General features: G+C 33.4%; 1 protein-coding gene across 1 annotated transcript; it reads right to left on the bottom strand.

Annotated features, from left to right (window-relative positions):
* Window positions 1-1,846: 1,846 nt before the first annotated feature.
* On the bottom strand, window positions 1,847-20,170 carry LOC142621875 (lariat debranching enzyme-like). Its single transcript, XM_075795248.1, has 13 exons — window positions 19,914-20,170; window positions 19,637-19,794; window positions 18,840-18,961; window positions 18,425-18,618; window positions 16,883-17,065; window positions 16,681-16,799; window positions 16,421-16,560; window positions 15,339-15,458; window positions 13,381-13,471; window positions 4,774-5,041; window positions 3,450-3,629; window positions 3,171-3,336; window positions 1,847-2,395 (listed from the first exon to the last, which is right to left on the bottom strand). Exons 1-13 carry the CDS (start codon window positions 20,034-20,036, stop codon window positions 1,980-1,982), a joined length of 2,280 nt encoding a protein of 759 aa, XP_075651363.1. The 5' UTR covers window positions 20,037-20,170; the 3' UTR covers window positions 1,847-1,979.
* Between the last annotated feature and the right edge of the window lie 2,973 nt (window positions 20,171-23,143).

The following is a 23,143-nucleotide window of genomic DNA, read 5'->3' as shown; positions in this document are numbered from 1 at the left end:
CTGATTCATATAGAGTTTTACTCATGGTGGGCAAGGATCAATCTTTAAGGACAATGCATTTGCGTGATTTTATAGTAATGTGAGATCATTCCTAAACTTATCTCTTCTTTTTGTTCCTGTTGATTATTTGGATTACACTTGTTTTTGGTGAAGAGTTCGATTGGTCACTAAAATATTTTCAACAAAACTTAATGCAAGGAGTAAGGACCCTCTCCATTTAAAATTGATCTATTCACAATTCAAATTTAAAAATGTACTAAGTACCATGTAAGACGTGACACTCAATACAAATGAAATAAATTCATTTTATGGTTCAGATTAAATATTACAAATCTAAAGATGTGTGTTAGTGCAAACACAACGATAATGGAAATAATACAAAGAGAAACTGAATAATACTTTTGAATTTTTTTTAATTTAAAGAAAGAAATTACACAACACTATTTGGACTGAGGCGCAACACTCGCTCTCTTTAAGGAGATTCAAGCCCTTAGTTGGCTAAACTTTGTAACCAATGCAAATCGTCTCTGGCTTGTCTCCCCTAGGATACAACAACCTAACAAGTGTCGTATGGCTAGAACAACCTCTGCATAAAGTGTTCAAGCCCAAAACTCCACCAAAAAGAACACCATTCCTTGCCAAGAACCTCTCTATTTTTTTTTAGTGTATATTGCAGTCACTTAGATTAGGTCTGAATGAGTCTATTAATGGTGAGATTAGGTCTAAATGAGTCTATTGTAATGGGTGTTACAAGATAAATTGTTAGATATTATTTTGATGAGCTGGAGTTACACAATTAATGGTGAGATAAAGAGTTTCTGAAGAATGAAAGTACCCAAATGGATAGTTCATTAAGTGGGTTAATGACTCTTCATTTTCCATAATAAAAATAGAATATTAATTCAGGTCATTTACTCATCAACACATATGATAATTACTTTGAATGGGCTGTCAAGTAGGAGGATCCAAGAGGTTGATACCTCCACCCTTCACCTCCCCCTTGCGCACGTATCTAGCCCAATATCTGAGACAATTCATGTTAGCCCACTAATCACCACAATTAAAAAGAACAAAATAATCTCTCTCCTTTTCAATATGAAATTAAACATTTTCACTAACTCCTCATCTTCTATATTTACTCCCACATCTTAACATTTATATTATAACATTATTCATTTTAATTATTTAATATTAAAATGCTCCAACAATATATTTACCACATAAGTGACATGGCACTCAATACACATGAAATAGACCCTCTGTGTTTTAAGTCAAATGGAAAGAATCTTGTTCCATCTTTTAACCACGAAGAATTGATGTGTGGTCGTGCAACCCCTACCCAAAGCAGGGCGGGATGTGTCTTATTATAGCTGAGTTTGGATACAGCTTATGCGTCCGCGTTGCTGCGTTTTGCGTTTTTTTTTTTTTCTTCTTCTTCTGCTGCTGTACGGGTCAGGGGACAAAGGCTACTGTTCATGCACACTGTTCATGCACTGTGCATGAACAGTAGCCAGCCTTTGCTGACTTTTCAGCACATTTGTGGGTCCCGTGTACTGTTCACGGGACCTACAAACTTCACTTTACAGAATTTTTTTTATTAAAAATGGGTCCCACGACACTATTCACACATTTAAAAATTATTTTGGTACAGTGTTTTCAGTTTTCAGCAATAAGCTCTATGATAATAGTACAAACCAATGCAAGGAAAAGTATATACACAATGTCAACAGTAACAAAAGCTTACAAACTATTTCCATAAATACAACACAGTATGCCCTAATGAAAGTTGAAAAACATAACCAAAATCCGGACACAGAAACAAAAAATGAGACAACTACAACTGAAAATATAAACTTTACTGGGTTTGTATATGCATGTAAAAGCTGTTCTAATTAAGCATCTTGTAGGCATTATTTGAGTAATACTTTGGAAGTACCATTTTGTTTCAGTGTAATTCCCTCGAAAGGATAGGCAGTTCTTTACTCATTCGTTGTTGAACAAGATTTTCTAATTTCTCCTTCATCACCTGTTTTTACATCAATGCTAGTAAGCTTTAAAAATGACTGACCCCAACTCTCAAAAAAGTCAACTTGGTCATTTGCGAAATCCACTACTTGTTTCTGCGTTCTGTTATCATCTAACAGAACGGAATCTGATTGGAATAGCCCCTTGTGGGCTAAAAGATTTCGGTAGTACTGGTTGTCAAACATGAAAGATGTTTCAGGATCATTATTAACAGTTACAGAGGGGCTTGCTTTTGCAGGACACTGTTTCATGAGCTCTCCAGCATAAGTACTGTTAAGGGATGTGTCAATGAGTGTGAGATTCCCATTGGAGTTTTCTTGAAAACGATCGTTGAATGCGCGGCAGTGAGCTGCTCCAATGGTGTGAGCTCCTGCAGAGAGCAACACTATCTTGTAATGCAACAGGTAATAGTAGCCAACTAGCTAGCCATAAACTCAGGATATTAGTTGCCCTCATTGCAAGACAACCAAAAAGTCCTATGCATGAAATTCTCAATGTGCACTACTCAAGAAAGAGAGACCACATTTTTGAATGTTCCTATGGTCTCCTACAATCGTTCATACTATAGACAATACAAATTTTACTACATGGATGACCTAAAATATAGATTTGTCAATTTTTAAAACACTAGCAAAAAAAAAAAATCAATAATTTATTTATTATATTTTTAATGTGAAACCGATCTCATTTATTGATACATCACTTTGTAAGGTTTTTATTGTAAAATTGGTGATAATTTTAGTATTTTTTTTTTTTTTAAGACTAAACTAAACATCAAGGTACAATCATAATAACAGTAGATTGTAGGAGGTACAATTATAATAGGAGTAGATTGTAGGATGCAGAGGATGTGGACCCGAAATTATACAAAATGACCAGACATCACAAAAGCAATGAGACAAAGACATTAAAGCAAATTGTGCTGGAAACCTTCATTAAATCATACATATATGTCAAGTTAATTTTATGAACTATTTGAGATCAGACTAAATCCATGGCCATTTGATAGGGAAAGAAGAAAAAAATTGTGTACTCACCTACCACAATTTAAAAATACTAATAAATAAACCATTTATGACAACTTCGTTGTAAGATTTGTGATCAAGATCTTATCAAGTGTGTTAAGTTCACTGATGTAATATTACCTGAAAGGGTGACAAGGTCATCCAAGGACAATCCTTTAGAAGAGAAGAGCTTTTTCATGTCATCCACTGAAAAAATCGTGTCTGCAATATTAGGCCTAACATTAGAAGCTGCTGAAACCATCCCATCTCTTCTACCTGTTGGAATCTGAATTGCTGGTCCGCCAGCCTGTTTCCAAATTCCAAGCCTTCATGAATGGTACACCAAACCGAAATAGATATGGGAAATTAACTAAAGAAGATGAAGATGAACACAAGTACTTGATGAGAGATGTCTCTCACCATTTCAACAGCGTCTCTGGCAGCCAAAGCAACAATATCAGCACAAGAAACAGTTCCTGGACAGAAGATTTCTAGTACTCTTTTAGCTGAATCTATTACTGAAAATCCTCCAAGAGATTTGTTTGCTGGATCATCTCGCTCCGTCCCATTTCCTTGTAGCAGGACAGATGCATCACAACCCTATAAATCATGACATTTGAGAGTGTGGGGAACATTTCTAATAGTTCTTGATTGGGTTGCATTGTGAGACTACAAATGCAGAAAGCACTTTTTTAAAAAACAAAAAGGCTTTGGCATATCCAAACTTTAAGAACGATCCTGTTTTAAGAAATAAACTAAGAAGGGAAGAAAGTTGAAATGAGATGAAAATAGAAGTTACATTCATAAAGAAGTATAGATATATAAATTTTCTTGCAAAGAAATTTTTTGCATTTCAATTGCTAGATGTCCATTACATTCCTAATTTGTGACTACTCATACAATTTCAGGCTTTCAAGTTGCAAATGTTGGGAGCTGCGGCGTGGGCTTATGTCTTCCATTAATCCATTCACTCTACTCACTTGTCCAAATGCTTCTACCTATGTCTTTTGGGACTTTGCCCACCCCATTGAAAGAGCTTATAGAATAGTTGTCTCTGATATACCCAGCAAAAAACTTCATAGTTTCTTTTGAAGCAATGAGATATATTTTTTCAAATTATTAATAGCATGGGGCTAGGTTGCTTTGCTTAGTTTCTAAATTTTGCCAACCTGAATCCAACCCAACTCAGTTTTCAAATAAATAAATAAACACAACCCAAACTGTAAACTCCAAAAAAAAAAAAAAAAAGGCTAAAATCTGTTGCGCACACACTTTTACACGTCCATAGGACAAAAAACAACTGAAATTGTTGAAGACACGGTGTCTTCAATGCATGGTTTTATTATTTTTCGCATGTGTGTATAATTAACACTGCCCAAAAAATAAATCCGAGAGGTATCAAGTTGGTTTGGGTTGGGGCCGTTGGGCTAAGTTCATTAAGTTGTGTGGGATTAGGAAGTTAGTCCTGAAAGCCTCTCCTCTAACCAGGAGAAAAGAATCAAAGATTGATTGGATAAAGAATGACAATGCAAAATTTAGCCAAACATCTTGTTAAGTGACAGTGATATCCATATGTGGTATCCACCATTTGAATACAGATAAACATGAACAGTGACAGTTTGTACTGACGATGTACAGTAGTGAATGTGGGATACCATGAGCCTACCACGCATTTACTCGTAGTCCATCCCTTTTTTTTTTAAGGTGACTAACCACATTTAGCTAAACCAAAAGACTCACTTACCTCCACGAAGCAGTCATGGAACAGCAAGCGAAGAAGCTTCCCAGGAACAGTTGGATCAACAGAGGAAGCCGATCTCACTGTGTTTCTTACCATAAACTCAGCTGGTGGGCATGAAGCTGCATAGAAGTTAAATGATAGGTTGGCACTAGAAGGAAAAGCAGCAATGAAGAAAACAACAACAGTAGTGAAGAGTACTGTTGCAGAAAAAGGTACTGGTCTTTTCTCCATAAGGGTTTCTAGCCTTCTATTGTAGAAGTTCCAACCAAGTAATAATTGTTACGTGTGCTACTTCAGTCTCTTTCTTCATAGATTGAGCCATTGAGAGTCTGAGACCATATGAGAAAAAAAAAAGGTGCACAACCGGCCATGTATTTAATGTATGTCTCTTTTTAAGGCAACATTAATGTTTTTGGTGCGATGTCAGGAGGTAGATGGGTTCTGATTTCAGTAATGCAATGTAAGAGAAGAGTCAACAGAAGATCGATGAGCTCAATCACTGCAAGCATTTAAGATCATTTTAACCTTCCCTTATGTTCAAGCAACCTATGTAAGCGGTAGATGTAAACAATTTCTTATGGTAAGAAAATTCTTGTAGCTAATAAATGAATTTATTAAAAATTCTAGCAACCCAATGATGGACAGGCTTTGTAGATAAACAATAGAATCTTTCAAATGGATGTCCATAATAGTTGATTTTGTGTCCTCCAAAATCCTTGACTCGGTGTGAACAGTTCTGTTAACACAACCAGACAACCTTCTGAAATAAGACTATTGAATTCAAAGTTACAAGAGAGAATTATTAAACAAGGCAACTAGACATACGTTGCACAATTTAGACCTATATCTAAATATATCAACCCCAAAAGACCCCATACATGAATAAAACCAAGAAAGAATTCATTCCTAATCAATAAATGGAACTGAAAGAATTCAAGGAAGACCAGCGTTTATAATACAATAATAGTAAATTGGTGCAATAATGCTAGGACCCCAATTATGCCAGAACTCGTCTAATTGGTGAGTTGTGAACCTATATGACCGCCACTTTTATTTCACTAAAAAAAATTGTAAATTTTGCTGTGGTCTTAGTAATTTTGAAATGGGTTTTACTAATACATACCCTTCGAGTAGGGATGGCAATTTTGTCCCGTCCCTCCCTGCTTTGGCCTACGCAGGTTTTTCCCATCCCGCAAAGGTGGTAGAACAGGGATGAGTTTAGACTTTTTAGATCCACCCCTCCCCATTCCCACCCCGTCCCGTGTTGCTAAGAGATTATAATTGTAAAATTTTTCATACCTTAAAACCCTACTATTTAAAAAAATATATTTACCCAATATGGTTTTCTGCCTTTATTTTGGTATATGTTATACTATGAGTTTTTTTTTTTTTTTTGGTGATTGTCTTGTTAAACATTTAGATATATTATTCAATTTTTTTAAAAAAATTGATTTGATTTGATAGGATAAGTTCAGTTGTAATTTCAAGTATATTTTAATTAATGAAATAAGTTTCATTAAAAAAATTATACTAGTTGTAGGGCAAATTAACAAAAAATAGAGTTTTACGGGGTGGAGCGGGGCTTCGCTGGGCCCCAAGAGGCAAGTATGGGGTGAGAAAGTTTTTCCCAAAATGTGGGGTGGGGCAGGAATGAGACAAGACAAAACTATGCGGGACGGAGATGAAGACTCTATCCTTCGGCCCCACCCCATTGCCATTCCTACCTTCTGGGGCATATATTAGTAAACTATTTTAGAAAGATTTTTATGAAAAAAAGAAAAATGAAAAAGTGGCTAACTTTTTTTATTGCCTTTTCAATTGTAAAAAATTTCCTAAAATGAATGATTAAGGGCATGAATAATGCTAGAAATACAAACTATTTTACAAAAAAAAAATTACAAACTGCTAATGTGGTGAGTGATTATTAGTAAATGAAAAAGTGATATTAATGGTACGTCTAGCTAGATAAAAACTAATAAAAGGTAGGACACATTAACATTTTGTAAAAATATTGTAAAACAGTTTGTCTATAGCATTACTCTTAAGGGCATACATTAACCAAATTGTTTTGAAATTGGTGGTGAAGTTTTTGGCAGTGATATTCAAGTTCGGCTTAAACTTATTACACACTTTTGTACTTGTGTGTAACAACACACTCCTCTTCAAATTCACCCACTAATGATTCAGATGTACTGATCTATGCCGACTTTATCCCCCTTAAGATTTTGTACCATCTCAAGTTTTCAACAAGGAAAATGCCAAGATCACTATTTTTGCCATAACTTATTCTTGTGTCAAGTTGTGAGTGGTGGAGTAAAATTAGTAGATCCATGTGGATTCACAATTCCTCCAATTACGATTTACCACGTGAACAAGTTGTGACCCTAGCATTATTCTCTCAACAATCATCACATATACAATAGGTAAGATAATGAAGTTGTTAATTATTTCTTTTTTTACCAGCTGCTATTAACTGAGAAGCAGACTTGATTGACCATCGATACAGCTTTTATGTCTTATACTCAAATTCTGAATATCCGAGGTAGATTCTCAACAATATAAATAATAATAATAACAATCCGAGGTCATGCAAGATTTGAATCTGGTAGATGAATATCCACAAGTGGCATTGTAAGGCCCGATAATCTAATATAATCCGTTTAGCTTTGGGTGCTAAGTAACCCCAAGATCAATCTCTATGAACTTATATACCTGGGATTAATACCTCCTCACTGAGTGTTGTAAGAAGTGGCTTTGAATTAGTATCTAGTTTTTAGAAATCTATCTTTTTTTTATAAAAAAAATGGACCATTTAATCATTATTTAAAAGGCAATCAGTTCTCAAAGGCAAAAACTACTTTCTTAAATTTAAACTCAAATAAAATAATGAAAAGAAGGCATTGATTTTTCCAATTGCATCAATATTGTATCTACAGACTTTTTTTAATGGCATTTCAAAATGAAATAGATGACTAATTTTCAACTTATTGTTTCATGAGTGTGTATATATATATATATATATAACTAGAGTCAGAAGAAAATGTTTCTCCGGCCTCTTCAGAAGCCTCAGTCAATCGATATCCTTTTGACCCATTACAAGACTCCCAAGATCCCTATGATGGTTACAATTTAGATAGCAATTAATTCTGGATAGCACCCGTCACTATTCGAAACAATTCCAGACAAGCTACTATTCATCCACAACACCAATCATTGTTGATGAACAGTTAATATTCCGGACAAGTCACTATTCATCTACATCACTAATCACTGTTTGATAAACAGTTCTGGACAAAAGAAGCCGCATAAAGACAAGACAAGCCACTATATATAAAATTTCAAAACGTACAATACTACATCTGCTAGCCCAATCTTAGAGCGTGCTCAAAACTAGCTGAAAGTTGGTTGGTTACATGGGTCCTGCCCAGATCCAGATCCACTCTCAAGCCATTCAAACCATCACCAGCAATAAATAGTTGCATGATTTTTTTCTTATAGCCTTTGCTCTTTCAAATACATTTCATCCAGTCTGTACAATCATGGAGCACAAAAGTAATTAAACCATGTTGGCAAATGGCAATGAAAATAGTTCATCATCTGAGACATCTGGCCAAGGGACCCATCTTATCTTAAGTTTACAACATACATGGTGAATCTGATTGTTGATCAAGCATAAAGAAATTTTTATTTCAGCTCATTTTTACTTTTGATTGCATCTTGACTCTCCACTGGCAATTGTAAGATTCAGCACCGACATTGAATGGTGAAGCATTTTGCATGTGCTATTAAGTTTTTATGTTAGTATGATTTGTTTCGCATGTGTTGTCATATATATTTGCTATTAGGAAAAGAGTAATGATTATTACACGCTCGTACACACTTTCTTAAAATTGTGTTTAAATTATTTGAAATCATATTTTAAACATGATTTCAAATGATACATGTACAATGTTTGTTGCAATAGCGAGTATATTATTTTCCCTTAAAGATAATTGCTTAGTATAGGTGAAGAGGAGTTCAAGATACAAATGCGTTGCCTTTCTTGACTTTTCTTTTGCCATGTTTTTCACTTTTTAAACTATGAATTTTAGATGTTGTCTTCTTTAGTGTAGTCTTGTTTTATATATAAAGGTAAATGTATCAAATTATCTAAAAGTATTGAACAATTAAGATAGCAAATAAGTATAAGAGAAATAAGAAGCAAGAGTAGTGTGTAGAAAAGTATGTAATGTTTTTTTTAAGTATCAATAAAATTATATTTCATTGAAAACTCCTTTGTGTGTTCTACTTGAGTATGGTGAAATTTATTACAAGTATTTGAGTTGAAAAATACTTTATTTCTAAGTGTTAATTATTACTCTAAGTAACAAATCTCAAAAGTAATTTATGTTTACATTATATCAGTTTGGGTTTTGGACATGTACTAAATGCTATTGTAATTAGAAATATTAGTTGAGCTCTCGCACGATGTGCAGTGCAACTTATTATTAGTTTTTACTAGTATTTCAATAAGATTTAGCTTAACTAGTTGGCACCTCAATTTCCAATAGAAACATTTAGAATTAAGATCTCCACCCTTAACTATCGATGTATAAAAAAGTTTTAAATAAAATTCCTTATAAAAAATGGTAATATTTAATTATTTTATAGACAAAATAGAAAGACACTAAGAATAGTATAGTGATTTGATCATACTATACATATGTGTTTATAAATTAAAATTTTCATGATATAATGGCTCATATAAATACGCATACTTCATGCCTACTAAAAAATGCAAATATCATTTTTTTTTTTTTTTACGTTCTTAATTTTATGTTACTAAATTTATTTTTTCCTTTTTGTTGGACATTATTTCAGTTGTTGCCAAAATAAATAAATTTGAGTAAGAATACCATTTTTCAAATCAATTAGTCCTCACATTAAAAATAAAAAATCAATTGTTTCGCATATAAATCTTAGAAAAATGATATTAAAATTTTATTATGCTCAAAATAATTAAATTTAACAAAATATAAACATATTTATTCTATTAATTATCTTTCTAATTACATATAATAAATACTACAATATTAGTTCCCCACCCACAGACACACACACACATATATGTGTATTACATGTTACTAAAAGGAATTAGGAAATTTAAAAGATTAAGATTAATTTTAGTGAATTCACAAATATTTATTTTATTTATGGTTTTTGTGTCACTTGTTGTCAAAGCAACTAAACATAAGGAAGAATGTCATATTCTAAATCTTAAAATTATAAAAATAATCATATAAATTCATTTAATATAAATAATTAATGTACAATTATAGATAATTAATATATGCATTTATTCTATTGACTAATTCAATAAACTAATACTTTGTTTTAAATGAATACTTTGTTTTAAATGCAAACTTTGTTGAAGTTGAAGCCTAAATAATACACAATTTCATACTCTCTAACATGAGGTCTCTACTTTCTTAAAATATTAAGACTAATTTTAGTGAATTCATAAATATTTAATTTTATTTATGTTTTTTGTGTCAATTGTTGTCAAATCAACTAAACATGAGGAAGAATGTCATATTTTAAATCTATTATTATTTCTAGTAAGTTACCCATGTAATGCATAGATAATGTTGTAATATTTTATGTAAGATAGTTTTGGAGAATGTTATATATGTATTATAGCATAATTGTTAGAAAATTTTATTAGTAATGAGTTTATCACCATAAAAAACAACAATTATAAATTACACACACATATCCATTAAATTATTCAATTTAAGTAATTAGAAATAAAAATAGAAAAATAAAAAACAACTTTGGAGGAATATTATATAATAAAATTAAATATAGAATGCATATTTCTCTTTCACCTTGATTCTAAAACAAAATAAACATCCTAAACACCCATAGTCAATCACATTATTTACAAAACTCACAAATCCACAATGTCTTAACATCAAAATCTTAATTGTCGTTATCACTCAATATAAAATGCAAGCCCTCATTTCCTTAATTATAGCCAACTCATACGTGTTAAGATTAAATGAAACAACAATGTTAGAGCTAAGTAAGTGTCGTCGAAAGATTAAAGGTAAATGACATCATTTTTAGTCTGTGTGTATTTGACATGAGATGGCATGAGGAAAGGACTATGAACAGGTATATATAAAGGGGTAGAAGTGCAATAGGTAAAAATGGTGAATTAAAATGCAATGAATTTTGTGTATATGCATGAGAGATGAAATGTCTTGAAACATTGAACCAAAATATACAAAGAATATTTATTTTTTGATTAAAAAATCTTGAAACGTTGAACCAAATAACACAAAAATTCAATATTTAATTTGTTCTTATTTCTGATGTAGCGCTTGAGAATATTTCAATTCTCTTAGCATAAAATGTGCCACTTACAGAACCTCATGTTTTCCCACATGAGGTATCTGCTTATATATATATATATATATAGAGAGAGAGAGAGAGAGAGAGAGCGAGCGAGCTAGGTAAGTGTCGTCGAAAGATTGAAGTTAAATTACATAATTTTTAGTCAGTGTGTATTTGACATAGAATGACATGAAGAACTATGGATAAGTATATATAAAGGGGTAAAAGTGCATGAGGTAAAAATGGTGAATTAAAATGCAATGAATTTTGTGTGTATGCATGAAAGATAAAAATTCTTAAAACATTGAACCAAAATATACAAATAATATTTATTTTTTAATTAAAAAAATCTTGAAACATTGAACCAAATGAAACAAAAAGTCAATATTTAATTTGTTTTTATCTCTGATGCGGCACTTGAAAATATTTCAATTTTCTTTGCATAAAATGCGCCACTTAGCAGAACCTCATGCTTTCTCACATGAAGTCTCTGCTTTTATACATACATACATACATACATACATATATATATATATATATATATATATATATATTGATAATTCCAACTAAAATTTATTTCTTATATAGAGTTTATAAAAATAATCATATAAATTCATTTAATATAAATAATTAATACACAACTATAGATAATTAATATATGCATTTACTCTATTGACTAATTCAATGAACTTTGATATAAATGCAAACTTTGTTGAAATTGAAGCCTAAATAAAGAGAATTTCGAAGAATGCACCACATGACACAATCTCATACTCTCTAACATGAGGTCTCTACTTTTATATATCCTTATATATATATTAATTATGCAAATTAATTACCACTCACAAAACTACATCAGACTTGCCAAAATCACAAGCCCGGGAACATAAATGATTTGTGGAAATGAAATAAAGTCTCGTCATAAGTGTTTAGAAGATGAGAAGTTTCTCAACAAACAAACAAACAAAAATGATGAAATTATCCGACGCAGAAGTTAAGAACCTATTGGTCCAATTAGCTTAACTGATAAAATCTCTTATGGTCAAATTAAAGATATGAAATCTGAACTCTACTTACATCAAAAATCAATTGGTGTCTTGGCACAATGATTAAAAAAAAATCATTATTGACCAAACACTATAGGTTGAAATACACAGAAGTCAAGAACCTGTTGGTTCAATTAGCTTAACTGATAAAATCTCTTATGGTCAAATTAAAGATATGAAATCTGAACTCTACTTACATCAAAAATCAATTGGTGTTTTGGCACAATGATTAAAAAAAAAAAATCATCATTGACCAAACACTATAGGTTGAAATACGCAGAAGTCAAGAACATGTTGGTCCAATTAGTTTAACTGATAAAATCTCTTATGGTCAAATTAAAGATATGGAATTTGAACTCTACTTACATCAAAAATCAATTAGTGTCTTGGCACAATGATTAAAAAAATAAAAAATTATCATTGACCAGACACTATAGGTTGAAATACTATAGCATCTATCAAAAATATAAAAAACCAAAAACATTAACTAGCATCTCTTGCTGTTTCCAATGAATATGTCTAAAGTTCAAATTTTTAAACCCTCCTCCATTGTTGTAAGCATCGAATTATCAAAAAACATTATCCTACACAGGAAAGAAGCTAAGGTTGAGTGAGTCAACAAAGATTTACATATCTTACGCCTAAATTTTTGTCTTATAGGTGAGACAATTATGTATGCTCAAAAGGCAACTAACTATCATCCAGCCCTACCAAAAAAGAGGGAAACTAGCTATCATATAGTCCTTAATAAATCTTTATCATTGTTTCCTTCCCCTTATAACAATGGACTACTAACATGGTAAGTGCTTTACCTAAGAATTGGACCAATAAATAGATCATTACAAATACAAAGTCACGAACACTCAACTCAAAAGCATTGTGGTATACACCATATGTCTATCACCTACAAAGCACAATGTATAACGCTAATCTTTTCTCATAGGGCCATATAGCATGCACCAATTTGCTGGCATATACAAATTTCTTAGGTATATACATGATGATTTAACTAAATAACCTACAAGCAAAAGACCTATGACTTCTCAAAGAACTACAGTACGATTCGGACAGCCCAACAAGCAATGACAGGAAGTACTCTTACAGGCTCACATAAGGTCAAGGCAACAGCATAAAGATGGATAATGATAAAGGGGGCAAAAATTATCCAGCCTTTACAATTTCTCACTCTTTGGCTTCCTCATCATCAACTTCTGCAAGTTCTTCCAATTCATCCACATCATCAATGGGAATGGTTTCGCTGTCATCACTAAAAGAACCTGCACAAGCATCAGTATTTGATTTTAGGAACTATCCTCCTTTTTTTACTTTTGTTTTGATGTATAATTAAAAATTGTACCCTAAGAATGAAATATAAAAAAGAAGTGTAGAAAAAAACTTTGTATACAAATAACAATTGAGTCCACACTCCACAGGAAAATCTGTACTAGAAAATTTGATTGATAAGTTGCAAACACCCCCAATGGGTCTTGAATCAATGACCTCACCTTCTGCTTTGCTCTTACAAGGAGTATCATTTGAGCTAAAGCTCATTGGCAGAAAATCTAAGCTAGTATTTGATTCTTCTTCTTTTATTCCTTCATGATAGATGACTAGAATATTATTCTTGTATTTACAGAACCATTAAAATAACCATACTTTCAATTTCAACAAAAGCACACATGCATCCACACACAAATTGATGCAGCACAAGTTCAAAAGAAACTTGGGAGAGGCAAACAGAACAAAGAAAAGAAAAAAATCAAAATAATTCTGGCTATGCACGCTCCTTGCATTACAAGTTACATGTTAGACGTTCTCATCAACCAAAAAGGCTTACCCTCCTCAGAAGGGCAGTTCAGAAATCAACTATAAACCTCAATATCAAAATATATTTCTGGCATCACACATTTAAATTTTGTATAAAGTAAATTCAACTTTCAGGTATGGTCACAGAGGTAAGAGCAAACAACCAATTCAAGCATCATTAATTTGATCCATCCCCAAGCACATCAGTGTTTTTGTCACAGACACATAATACAGACAAGGCTCATTCCTAGGATATGGCAATTGAGGAAATCTCAGGGAATCACTCAAGGTTTGCCTCTATCAACTGACCTATAGTTGCCTTTTATTCAAGCACCCTCACAGTTTCCGGTGGGTGGGGGAGAAGAATTACAGAACAACTCATTTCTAGGCCCCATGGGAGACTTTAACCTAGGTCAGTGACAACACCCCCAAAATTTTATCAACCTGAGTGTTTGGTATATCACCCTAATCCCAGAAGGATATTTCTCTTAAACACACCCAACTTCGTACCAATTTTAAGCAAAGCCATCCCACTCCACCTCCCCCCCACCCCCCCTCCCAAAAAAAAATTCTCCAAGAGACTAGTGTAAAAGGCACTAGATCTAACAATAAAAGCCTTAGAAGATATTATACACTAAAAATATGGCTGCATATAGTGTTGAAAGGAAGACCAGAGCCAAAAACAGGAAGAGACAGCATCAAAAGTAATGTAGAAACTCTTGTACTGTGGGCTTAGGAGTTTTACAAGGTTAAATGAATGGTACTGATCATATGTGGTTTAGACAGTGAGGCTAATTAGAAAAGGAATGGGAAAAGCAAAACGATAAAAGGCTGCTGCACCCACAGTTTTTACTCGGTCACACTTGAGAAAAGAAGACTTCAAAACTCCTGGTAAACTCACTGACTTGATCTCCATCAAGTGGAAAGAGTAAATACACATTGATACAGTACTACAAGTTCCCCCCCACACCCCCCCCCCTCCCCCGCCCCCTCTTTTTTGGGCTAAAAATACAGTACTACAAGTTTACTCTGCGTAGGACTCACTAATTGGAAACAATACTTTAAACCCACAAAAGGTCCAAATAACTTAAATATACCTAACTACTAACACAATGAGATGTATGGACCACTAATACAGCCCACACCCAAGAAATCAAAAAATCAACCAAATACACTTCACTTCTAAACTAGAAGAGCTCAAAAGAAACAAAACCAACAGCATACTAGTGCAAAGGAGAATGTAAGACTTAATATCAACTAGACTGTACTACAGAGGAAGACAAGTGGGCAAAGGGGCTGGTTCAGCTCCCACTACATGTACAGAAAATGATTGATTACCTCTTTGAATGAATGAAGCAGGACTACAGGATACATCCTTTGTTTCTGGCATGGAATCAAGAAGATAAGGAAGTTCTAGTAACTGCAAGTAAGATTCTGTTTGAGGATTCCTAGGGTATCCTGCAAAAGAATTGAAAACAGAATATATTAGTATTTAGTGTAAACATGTACTTGCAGATCATATCTTTCTAGAACCATTGACAACCATTACACCAAATACCATAGAGAAGAAGAAGAACCTTGAACATCAAATACAAAGCAAGCCAATAACATGAAATTCCATAACAATTGGTTTGCTTCATAGAGAATAAAAACGAAGAATAAGACAAATCCTTTAGCAATCTGAATCAGTAATTCTAGCTTATAGAGGGACCAGAACTCATTTTAAAAAATTGCGACAGGTAATATCAAATGGCAAATAATTGGCAAACCCAGTAACTAGAAATTTATCAAGATGTTCAGTACAGAGTACATGACAATCATAAACACAAGACACTAATTAAGGTGTTGTAGGCATGGCAACATGCACATCATTCAAAAAATTGAACATAGACATAAATGCAAGAAACATTTAGAATGTGTATAATTACATAGGTTATGTAAGATGTAGACATGCATGATACATGTTAAAATCCCTGTCCACCTTGTTATTCTTCTCAATAATATATTCTTGGAGAAAGTAATTACAAGCTGGACTAGACAACATAACACCCCACCTATATACAGAACATGATATCTGAAGCTGTACAAAATATAGCTCACATTTCCCCTTGATAAGTTTCTCCATATGAGCACCATTACTATCTCCATTTCTCACCCCCTAAGTAAACATCCTTTCTTATTAGATTAGATTAATCTGAAGAAACAACTCATCAATTATTTTTTGGGTATAAAGCCTTCTTCAATCTCGTTAATTTTCTTTTCAAAACTCAGCCAATAGAAACAATCACATGTGACATATAATGGCCCAAACACTATCCGTAAACACATATTAGAAAAATGCATGTTAAGGACCTGTTATCCAAGGTTTCAAAATGCAAAATGAAAACAGTCAAAATAGTCTAAAGATTTCATATTTATACCAGAAAAGGAATGATTGGAGACAGATTGAGAGGGATTGTAACATGGTACTGTTCGAACAAATTGAAAAGGTTTGGCCCCTCTTTCTTGGAGCCTGCTTTTAAGCCATTGACGACTATCTTCCACGCAAAGATCTACACTCCTGTGTAAAAATAGAGTTATTGCCTATCTTCTTACTCAATAAGAGGGCCCAAAATGAAAAGGAGGATCAAAGAATTCAGAGCAGAGATAGTAAATCATGATTTTCATGAACAGTACACACCCAAAATTTGTCTTTTTTGCTGTCAAAGGAAAGACAGAGTTGAAACTCCGAGTTATTGCTAGCCATTCTTCATCATACTGGATCTCATAAGGTCCTGGCTCTGATTCAATTTCAAGTATCTAACAGTAAAGTGAATGCCACAAGTTTAGCCTTCAGCATTGACTAAAAGAAAGGCCCTTTAGACAACTATCACCTTATATACCTGTAAAAATGGGCGACCAGGAAGGCACTTATCAAGTGCAAGAAATTTTGTCACTGGGCCACCTTCCCCATGCTGAACAAGAGCAGAAAACTTGCAATGTAGGTGAGCTGAAAACCAATAGGGTGGTTTCAATTTTTCCAGAAGTTGAGCGGCAGCTACACTTCCAAGAGTTCTTTCCTCAATCTGGATAACATTTTTCAACCACATAAGAAATCATAAAATTCTCTCCCTATCAAGACAAGGTTATTCTGAGGTAGATGCTATGGAACTAACCATTAAATTAAAAATAGAAAAATAAAGATAAACAAGAGAAACCAAAGATTTTTTTCCCAACACAGAACCACCTCCATAAACTAAGATAGCAGTGTGCAATGTTCAGTTGTTCACGCCACTGCACACCATATTACAACTTAAAATTCCAAATACAGTCAAAACCTTTGGGCAGATCTGTATGCTTAAAGAAAAAAAAAAACTTTAATTCCAAAGAAGGCACAAAATAGAAAACAAAGGCAAGCCATTAAATTTGACATTAAATAAGTACTTAGTGTGCAAATACGTGAAGGGCAATAAAGTGGGGCTGCTTAAAGACAATTTTTTAGAAAGGCAGAACTCTAGGAAGTAGATTCATTAGCAAAGTAAGCGGTGCAGTAAGAATAGATAGATTTAGAAAGATGCTAATTTTTAATTGTTTAGCTCTTTTCTTTTCTTTTTTCTTGAGCAAGGAGCAGGGTTAATAAGTGCCTATATCCACCTGGAACATTTTGGTTTTGTGGTTTGAGAATGCAGCAGAAAACAGAATTAGAATATTAAGTCAAAAAGTTCCAAGAATTAATTAGGAAACAATCTGCAGGAAATTTTTAGACACAAACAAAGGGAATTTAAAACTTCTAAGTGTATAAAAGAGATGATTTTCAGCTTGCATTGTTGCAATTAGGAAATTAAAGATCAAGTCTGGGGATGTTCAGGAAATGTAAAAGGGACACCCAGAATAGTAATAGTGCAGAGAACAAGGAGCCTAATAAAGTGAGGGAAGGAAAAAGCTACAGAAAAACCATCTTCCTCTCACCTCTAAGCGCAAATTTACTATAAAAAAAATGACCTGAAAACTCTTATCTTTGTTGCTATCCACAAATTCCTAAATCATATCATTGTCAATTAGGCCTATCTAAAATAAATTTCTAAATTCAATTAATAATTTCAAAGTTTTGATCCAATGTTTCTATCAATTACTTCATTCCTTTAACCTCCTTTTGGAGGGGTCATTCCTTTGCTTACTTATTATTGAGGGATAAGCATAATAATTTTCATGTACGCTTTTTTAGATCCCCTTGTCAACAAGTATCCTAGTATTTTTTTTTTATTTATGATAAGTCTCTATTTAGGATACCATCCTTAGCTTTTAGCTGTAACTTATTGAAGGCATAAGCACCTCTGCAGCTAAGAAACTTTTGGAATTAAGAAGCTTGAGGCCTATTCCATGAAAGCCATGATACACATACTATATAAGTTTGTTAGAGATCATTTTAATACACTCATAATTACCTCCTTCTTGAAATATGGTTTGCGTCGAATAAGTTCCTCTGAGTTCCCATAATCAGTGATGCAAACAGGCCAATCATGCGAAAGAAAAATATCAATCGGTTCCTCAACTTGCAGGAGCTGGTGGACATCATATTCACGAACATGATATACTGACCTAATAGTATTCTCATTATAAGGAGGCCTCTCATAGTGTCCTGCCCAAGGGAAAAAAAATTGAATTAATGAAACACATAATATGCAAAATTTAGTGGAATCAGCTGTCATGAAAGGTTTTCGACATAGAGCCAAATTCATGACCAAAAGGAGGATACACAAACACAATACAGCATGACCAAGAACCATTAACACAAGCAATAAGTGCCACCTTCAGAACTATATAATGGTTTGAGTAACATGCAAATAACATTCAACCAACCTAAATGATAATGGCGTTGATTGTAAATTCCAGAAAGTCCACCAATACGAATGTTCCCAAACTTGACCACCCCAGCAAACCCCAAAAAGTATATATTAGGTGCTGCCCATCCTCCATGGTACCTAGTAAAACATCCAACATGAATCCTTATACAGAAACTATAATACAACTGATAAATTACCAATTATCCCAAATGCTCAAGTTGTTAGAAAAAGGTGGATTTAATCATTTAGCCATAATTATAACACTCCCAATCACATGCAGGTCTAGACTACCCCTTAATAAATGGGCCAACATGTGGGGTTTTAACATTTTAAATGGAAGGTAAAGTGAATATAAGGCTCAAACTCAAGCCCACATAATCTAATACCAGTACCAATTGTCCCAAAGGATTAAGCTATTAAGAAATGGTGAATTTTTTTTTTTTAAATAATGTAGAGAACCTTTTCTAAAGAAGAGCCCTCTCTAGCCAATAAAACTTACATGCAACTGACACCAGCCGCCAGAACCAGCTGCCAATAATCCAGGGGCATTCACCCTTGATGGGCTAAGGCGTTTAAGTGGAAGTCGTGAATTTAATAATTTACCCATAATTCTAACAACAACAAAGACAATTTAAAATATATGGAATCAATTTAAATAAACACAAAACTGTAATCCAACAAAGACCCATTTGACTGAAACAGCATATTTACAAATTAATAAGTCATTCCAACAAACACTACAACTGCTTTAAACACAACTAGCACATTTAAAAAAGCAAAGAATATAATCAGATAGTTAAGAGAGTGACTGACAATTCCCACAAATAATTAGAGGCCTCGTGGTTTCCACCGATGAAAATGGTGGGAAAGGGAGCAACTTCTTCGCCAGAATAGTACTTCCAGAAGGAGTTCATGGAGCGGTACTTTCGTGGCACGTTTAGGCTCTCCAGATCCTTCTCATTCCTCACGGCCTAATTAAACAACAACAAAAAAATTTGAGATTTTGGGTATTGGAAGCATTTTTATGTTTAGTGGTTTGAAATGGGCATGAGAGGGAGAGAGAGAGAGAGAGAGAGAGAGATGAACTAACCTGAAAGTCACCGCAACAGAGGAGGAGGTCGATTTTGAAGTTGTTTTTGGTTTGAGCATACTGAAGAGTTTTGTAGACAGTGTCAAGGTCCCCATGCATACACCCTTCTATTGCTATCCTCATTCTGGAGAGATTTTGGAGTGTGGAGTGTGGATTGTGGAGGGAAGCCAGACCCAATTCTGGGTTTAACGTTTTTACAAAGACAAAAGCAAAGCTAAACCCTAAAACCCTACTCTAGTCTACTTTATTGACATATCTCACTTAAAAGTTAAAACTAAAGCCCAACCTAACGGTGTTAGTTAAAGCTCGTTAATGAATAAAATAAAGTAAAACAAGAACAAGAACAAGAACAAAACTCAGATCCATAACTATTGTGTCCGTAACGAGTAAAGACCCAGATTGGCTGCAGGAAGATTAATAAAGGATCTACATTGACTGTTACTCAAACAATTTTCAATTTTTCACTCATAACTATAGATTTTTTTTTTTTAATTTCTTGGTGTTTTTAATTGAGGTGACACATTATAAGCCATTGATCTATTTTAAATAAATCCTAGCCACATTGCTAACCCTTGCAAGTGATACGTTCACAATTGCTTTCCTTTCTTGTGTCGGCCAATTTTGCAACCCTGTTTAAGTCTCAAAGTCAAAGCACACCAATTTTCGTAATTCCTAATGTTAGGTTCACAATAATTTTCAGGACAAATTTGTTATGAATTTTCATAAGAGTTTGCTACTTACCATTAAGATTGTTTTATTTCACCAGCTTTATAGAGTATGAAATCAATGGAGCAAGGGCGAATCTATGTGTTGGGGAGGGTGGTCACCCTTACTTGAAAAAAAAAATTATATATCAAAGAAAAAAAAAATTAATCTTAATTAATATGGGTTATTGACCACCTAGGAAAAAAAAAACTTGACTACCCTTAAAGAAAAAACCTTCGAACACCCTAATCAATAGCTCAATTGTCAAACTGCAATTTCATCAAATGCTTAATTATGATTTTTAAATTGAGTTTTCAAAAAGCATGCTTTGAAATCACAATTGTTTTATTCAAAAAAAAAAAAAAACACACATTTTCAAATATGGCTGATCGAGTAGTACTTGCTTTAGTCTTTAGTTGGAATTTATTGAATTTATGTGATACATTTTGTACATACGTATGTGCACTAAAATAATGCATGAATGCTTTATTGAACATGATTAATGTAATAGTTGAATGCCCAAGTTGAGTATGTTAAATGACATTATAGTTTATCCTTTATTCCTTTGTTAGCACTATGGACGAACTTCTTATAAGGAAATCATTTGTATTGCAAGATTCATCTTCTAAGCGAATTCGTGTTAACTTGAACAATCTATTTTTTAATCCTAGGATATGAGAAATGTCTCATATTTTGATCATAATGATCATGATGAAAATAAGAAAATATATTTACAAAAGGTTCTTGTCAACCTTTTAGCCATAATTTCTCTTTAAAAAAAGACAAAAATTCAAAACTGACTCTTTAATTTTTAGTTTTTTTTCATTTCAGTCTTCTAACTTTCAATTTCGTCATTTCAGTCCTCTAACTTTCAATTGTTGTTTCGGTACTCCGTTAGACTCCAGTTACCTGCTGCCGTTAAATAAGTCAAAACGACATCATTTTGGCTCTTTTTTTTTATAAATTTCAAAAAAAAAAAAACTGTTATTAAAATAAATAAAAAAACATTTAAGGGATCAACATCAACGACAACGTCGTTCCCCTTACCTAAAACCAAAAGGCGTATATGTACTTTTAGTCCCTACATTATGGTTTTTTTTCATTTTGGTCCCTACATTTTATTTTTACCATTTTTAGTTCTTTAACCAATTAAAGTGTGACATTTAAGTCCTTACCGTCACCCAACTAACAGAAAATGCTAACGTAACAGACGGCACAGTAAAATAATAATTAAAAAATCTATTTTGGTTTTAAAAAATTGCCACGTCAGCATCTAAATTTAAAAAAAAAATTAATTTATTAATTTTAACTAAATGAAAAAAATAAAAAAACAAAAATCAAGCCCACCCAATACAAATCAAAACACCACAATCCCAAATCACAACTCTCTAAAACTCTCCTATCTCAATTCTCTACTTGCTCGGTGCTTGTGGGTTTTGTGGATTTTCCTTTGATTTTTTTTTTTTTTTGGGTTTCTATGCATATGGTGTTGCCGACTTGCTGTGGTGAGGTGGAGGGTGTGGGTTTGTGGGGATCGGCGTGGTGGAGGTCTGAGTTTGTGGATCGACGTGGTGAAGGGTGTGGCTTTGTGGTGATTGGCGTCTGTGGTGGAGTTTTGGTGATGGCACAGATCAGAGTTTGGGTCGGTTGGTGATGGGTTGCATGATTGTTCAGTGGCTGGATCGATAATGGTTGGTGGCTGGATTGAAGTTTGGTGGTGGGCTTCAGTGGTTGGATTGAAGTTTGGTGGTGGGTTTCAATGGGTGAGATTGGAGTTTGGTGGAGGGTTTCAGTGATGGCCCAGATTGGAGTTTGGTGGTGGGATTCGTTCACAGATTGGAGTTTGGTGATGGGTTTTGTTCTCAAATCGAAGAGGAATGGTGTCTGGACTAGTTGAGTTTTTTTTTTTTTTTTAATCAGATTTGGGTGGGGTAGTTTGCTCCGATGGGTTTGTGTGGGTAGTGGATGGGTTTATTGTTTTGGATTTGTGGTGGATAGTTGATGGTTTTGTGGCAGATTGTGGTGGATTTGTGGTTGTAATTTGACGGCAGTCACGGGTCAGCCATGGGTTTTTTTTTTTTTAGTTTGTTTAAAATAGTTTGTTATTGTGTTCTTTGTATTTTTAAATTTGAGTTTGTATTTGGTTATGGGTTTGTATTCTTATGTTCATGTTCTTAGATCTAAATTTATGTATTTTATTGTTTTTAATTCTGTTTTTTTTTATTTAGTTAAAATTGATAAATTATTTTTAAAAAAAATTAGTTGATGATGTGGCATTTTATATTATTTTTTTATTTGCTCCGTCGACCACATCAACCTTTTCCACTAGTTAGCTAACAGAAAGGATTAAAATACGACACGCTAATTGGTTTAGGAACTAAAAGTGGTAAAAATAAAATATAGGGACCAAAATGAAAAAAAGTCAAAATGTAGGGACTAAAAGTGCATTTACGTCAAATCAAAAACAAAGAAATATGACACCCAAATCCCTAACTTAGAGAATTTGGGGAAAAAGAAGAATTGGT

This window comes from Castanea sativa, chromosome 1 (genome assembly GCF_040712315.1).
Source record: "Castanea sativa cultivar Marrone di Chiusa Pesio chromosome 1, ASM4071231v1".
In the NCBI taxonomy this organism is placed as follows: domain Eukaryota; kingdom Viridiplantae; phylum Streptophyta; class Magnoliopsida; order Fagales; family Fagaceae; genus Castanea; species Castanea sativa.
The sequence above is the reverse complement of the archived record's forward strand: the minus strand, read 5'-3'. Positions and strand labels throughout refer to the sequence as shown.

Excerpts from the sequence above, each read along its gene's own strand:
- LOC142621875 (XM_075795248.1), bottom strand. The coding sequence starts at position 20,036 with ATGAGGATAGCAATAGAAGGGTGTATGCATGGGGACCTTGACACTGTC. Across the intron at positions 16,800-16,882 it reads CTGGTCGCCCATTTTTACAG|ATACTTGAAATTGAATCAGA; the intron begins GTATATAAGGTG and ends CTTTACTGTTAG. Across the intron at positions 5,042-13,380 it reads GATGATGAGGAAGCCAAAGA|ACTTGGTTGGAACTTCTACA; the intron begins GTGAGAAATTGT and ends GTAACAATTATT.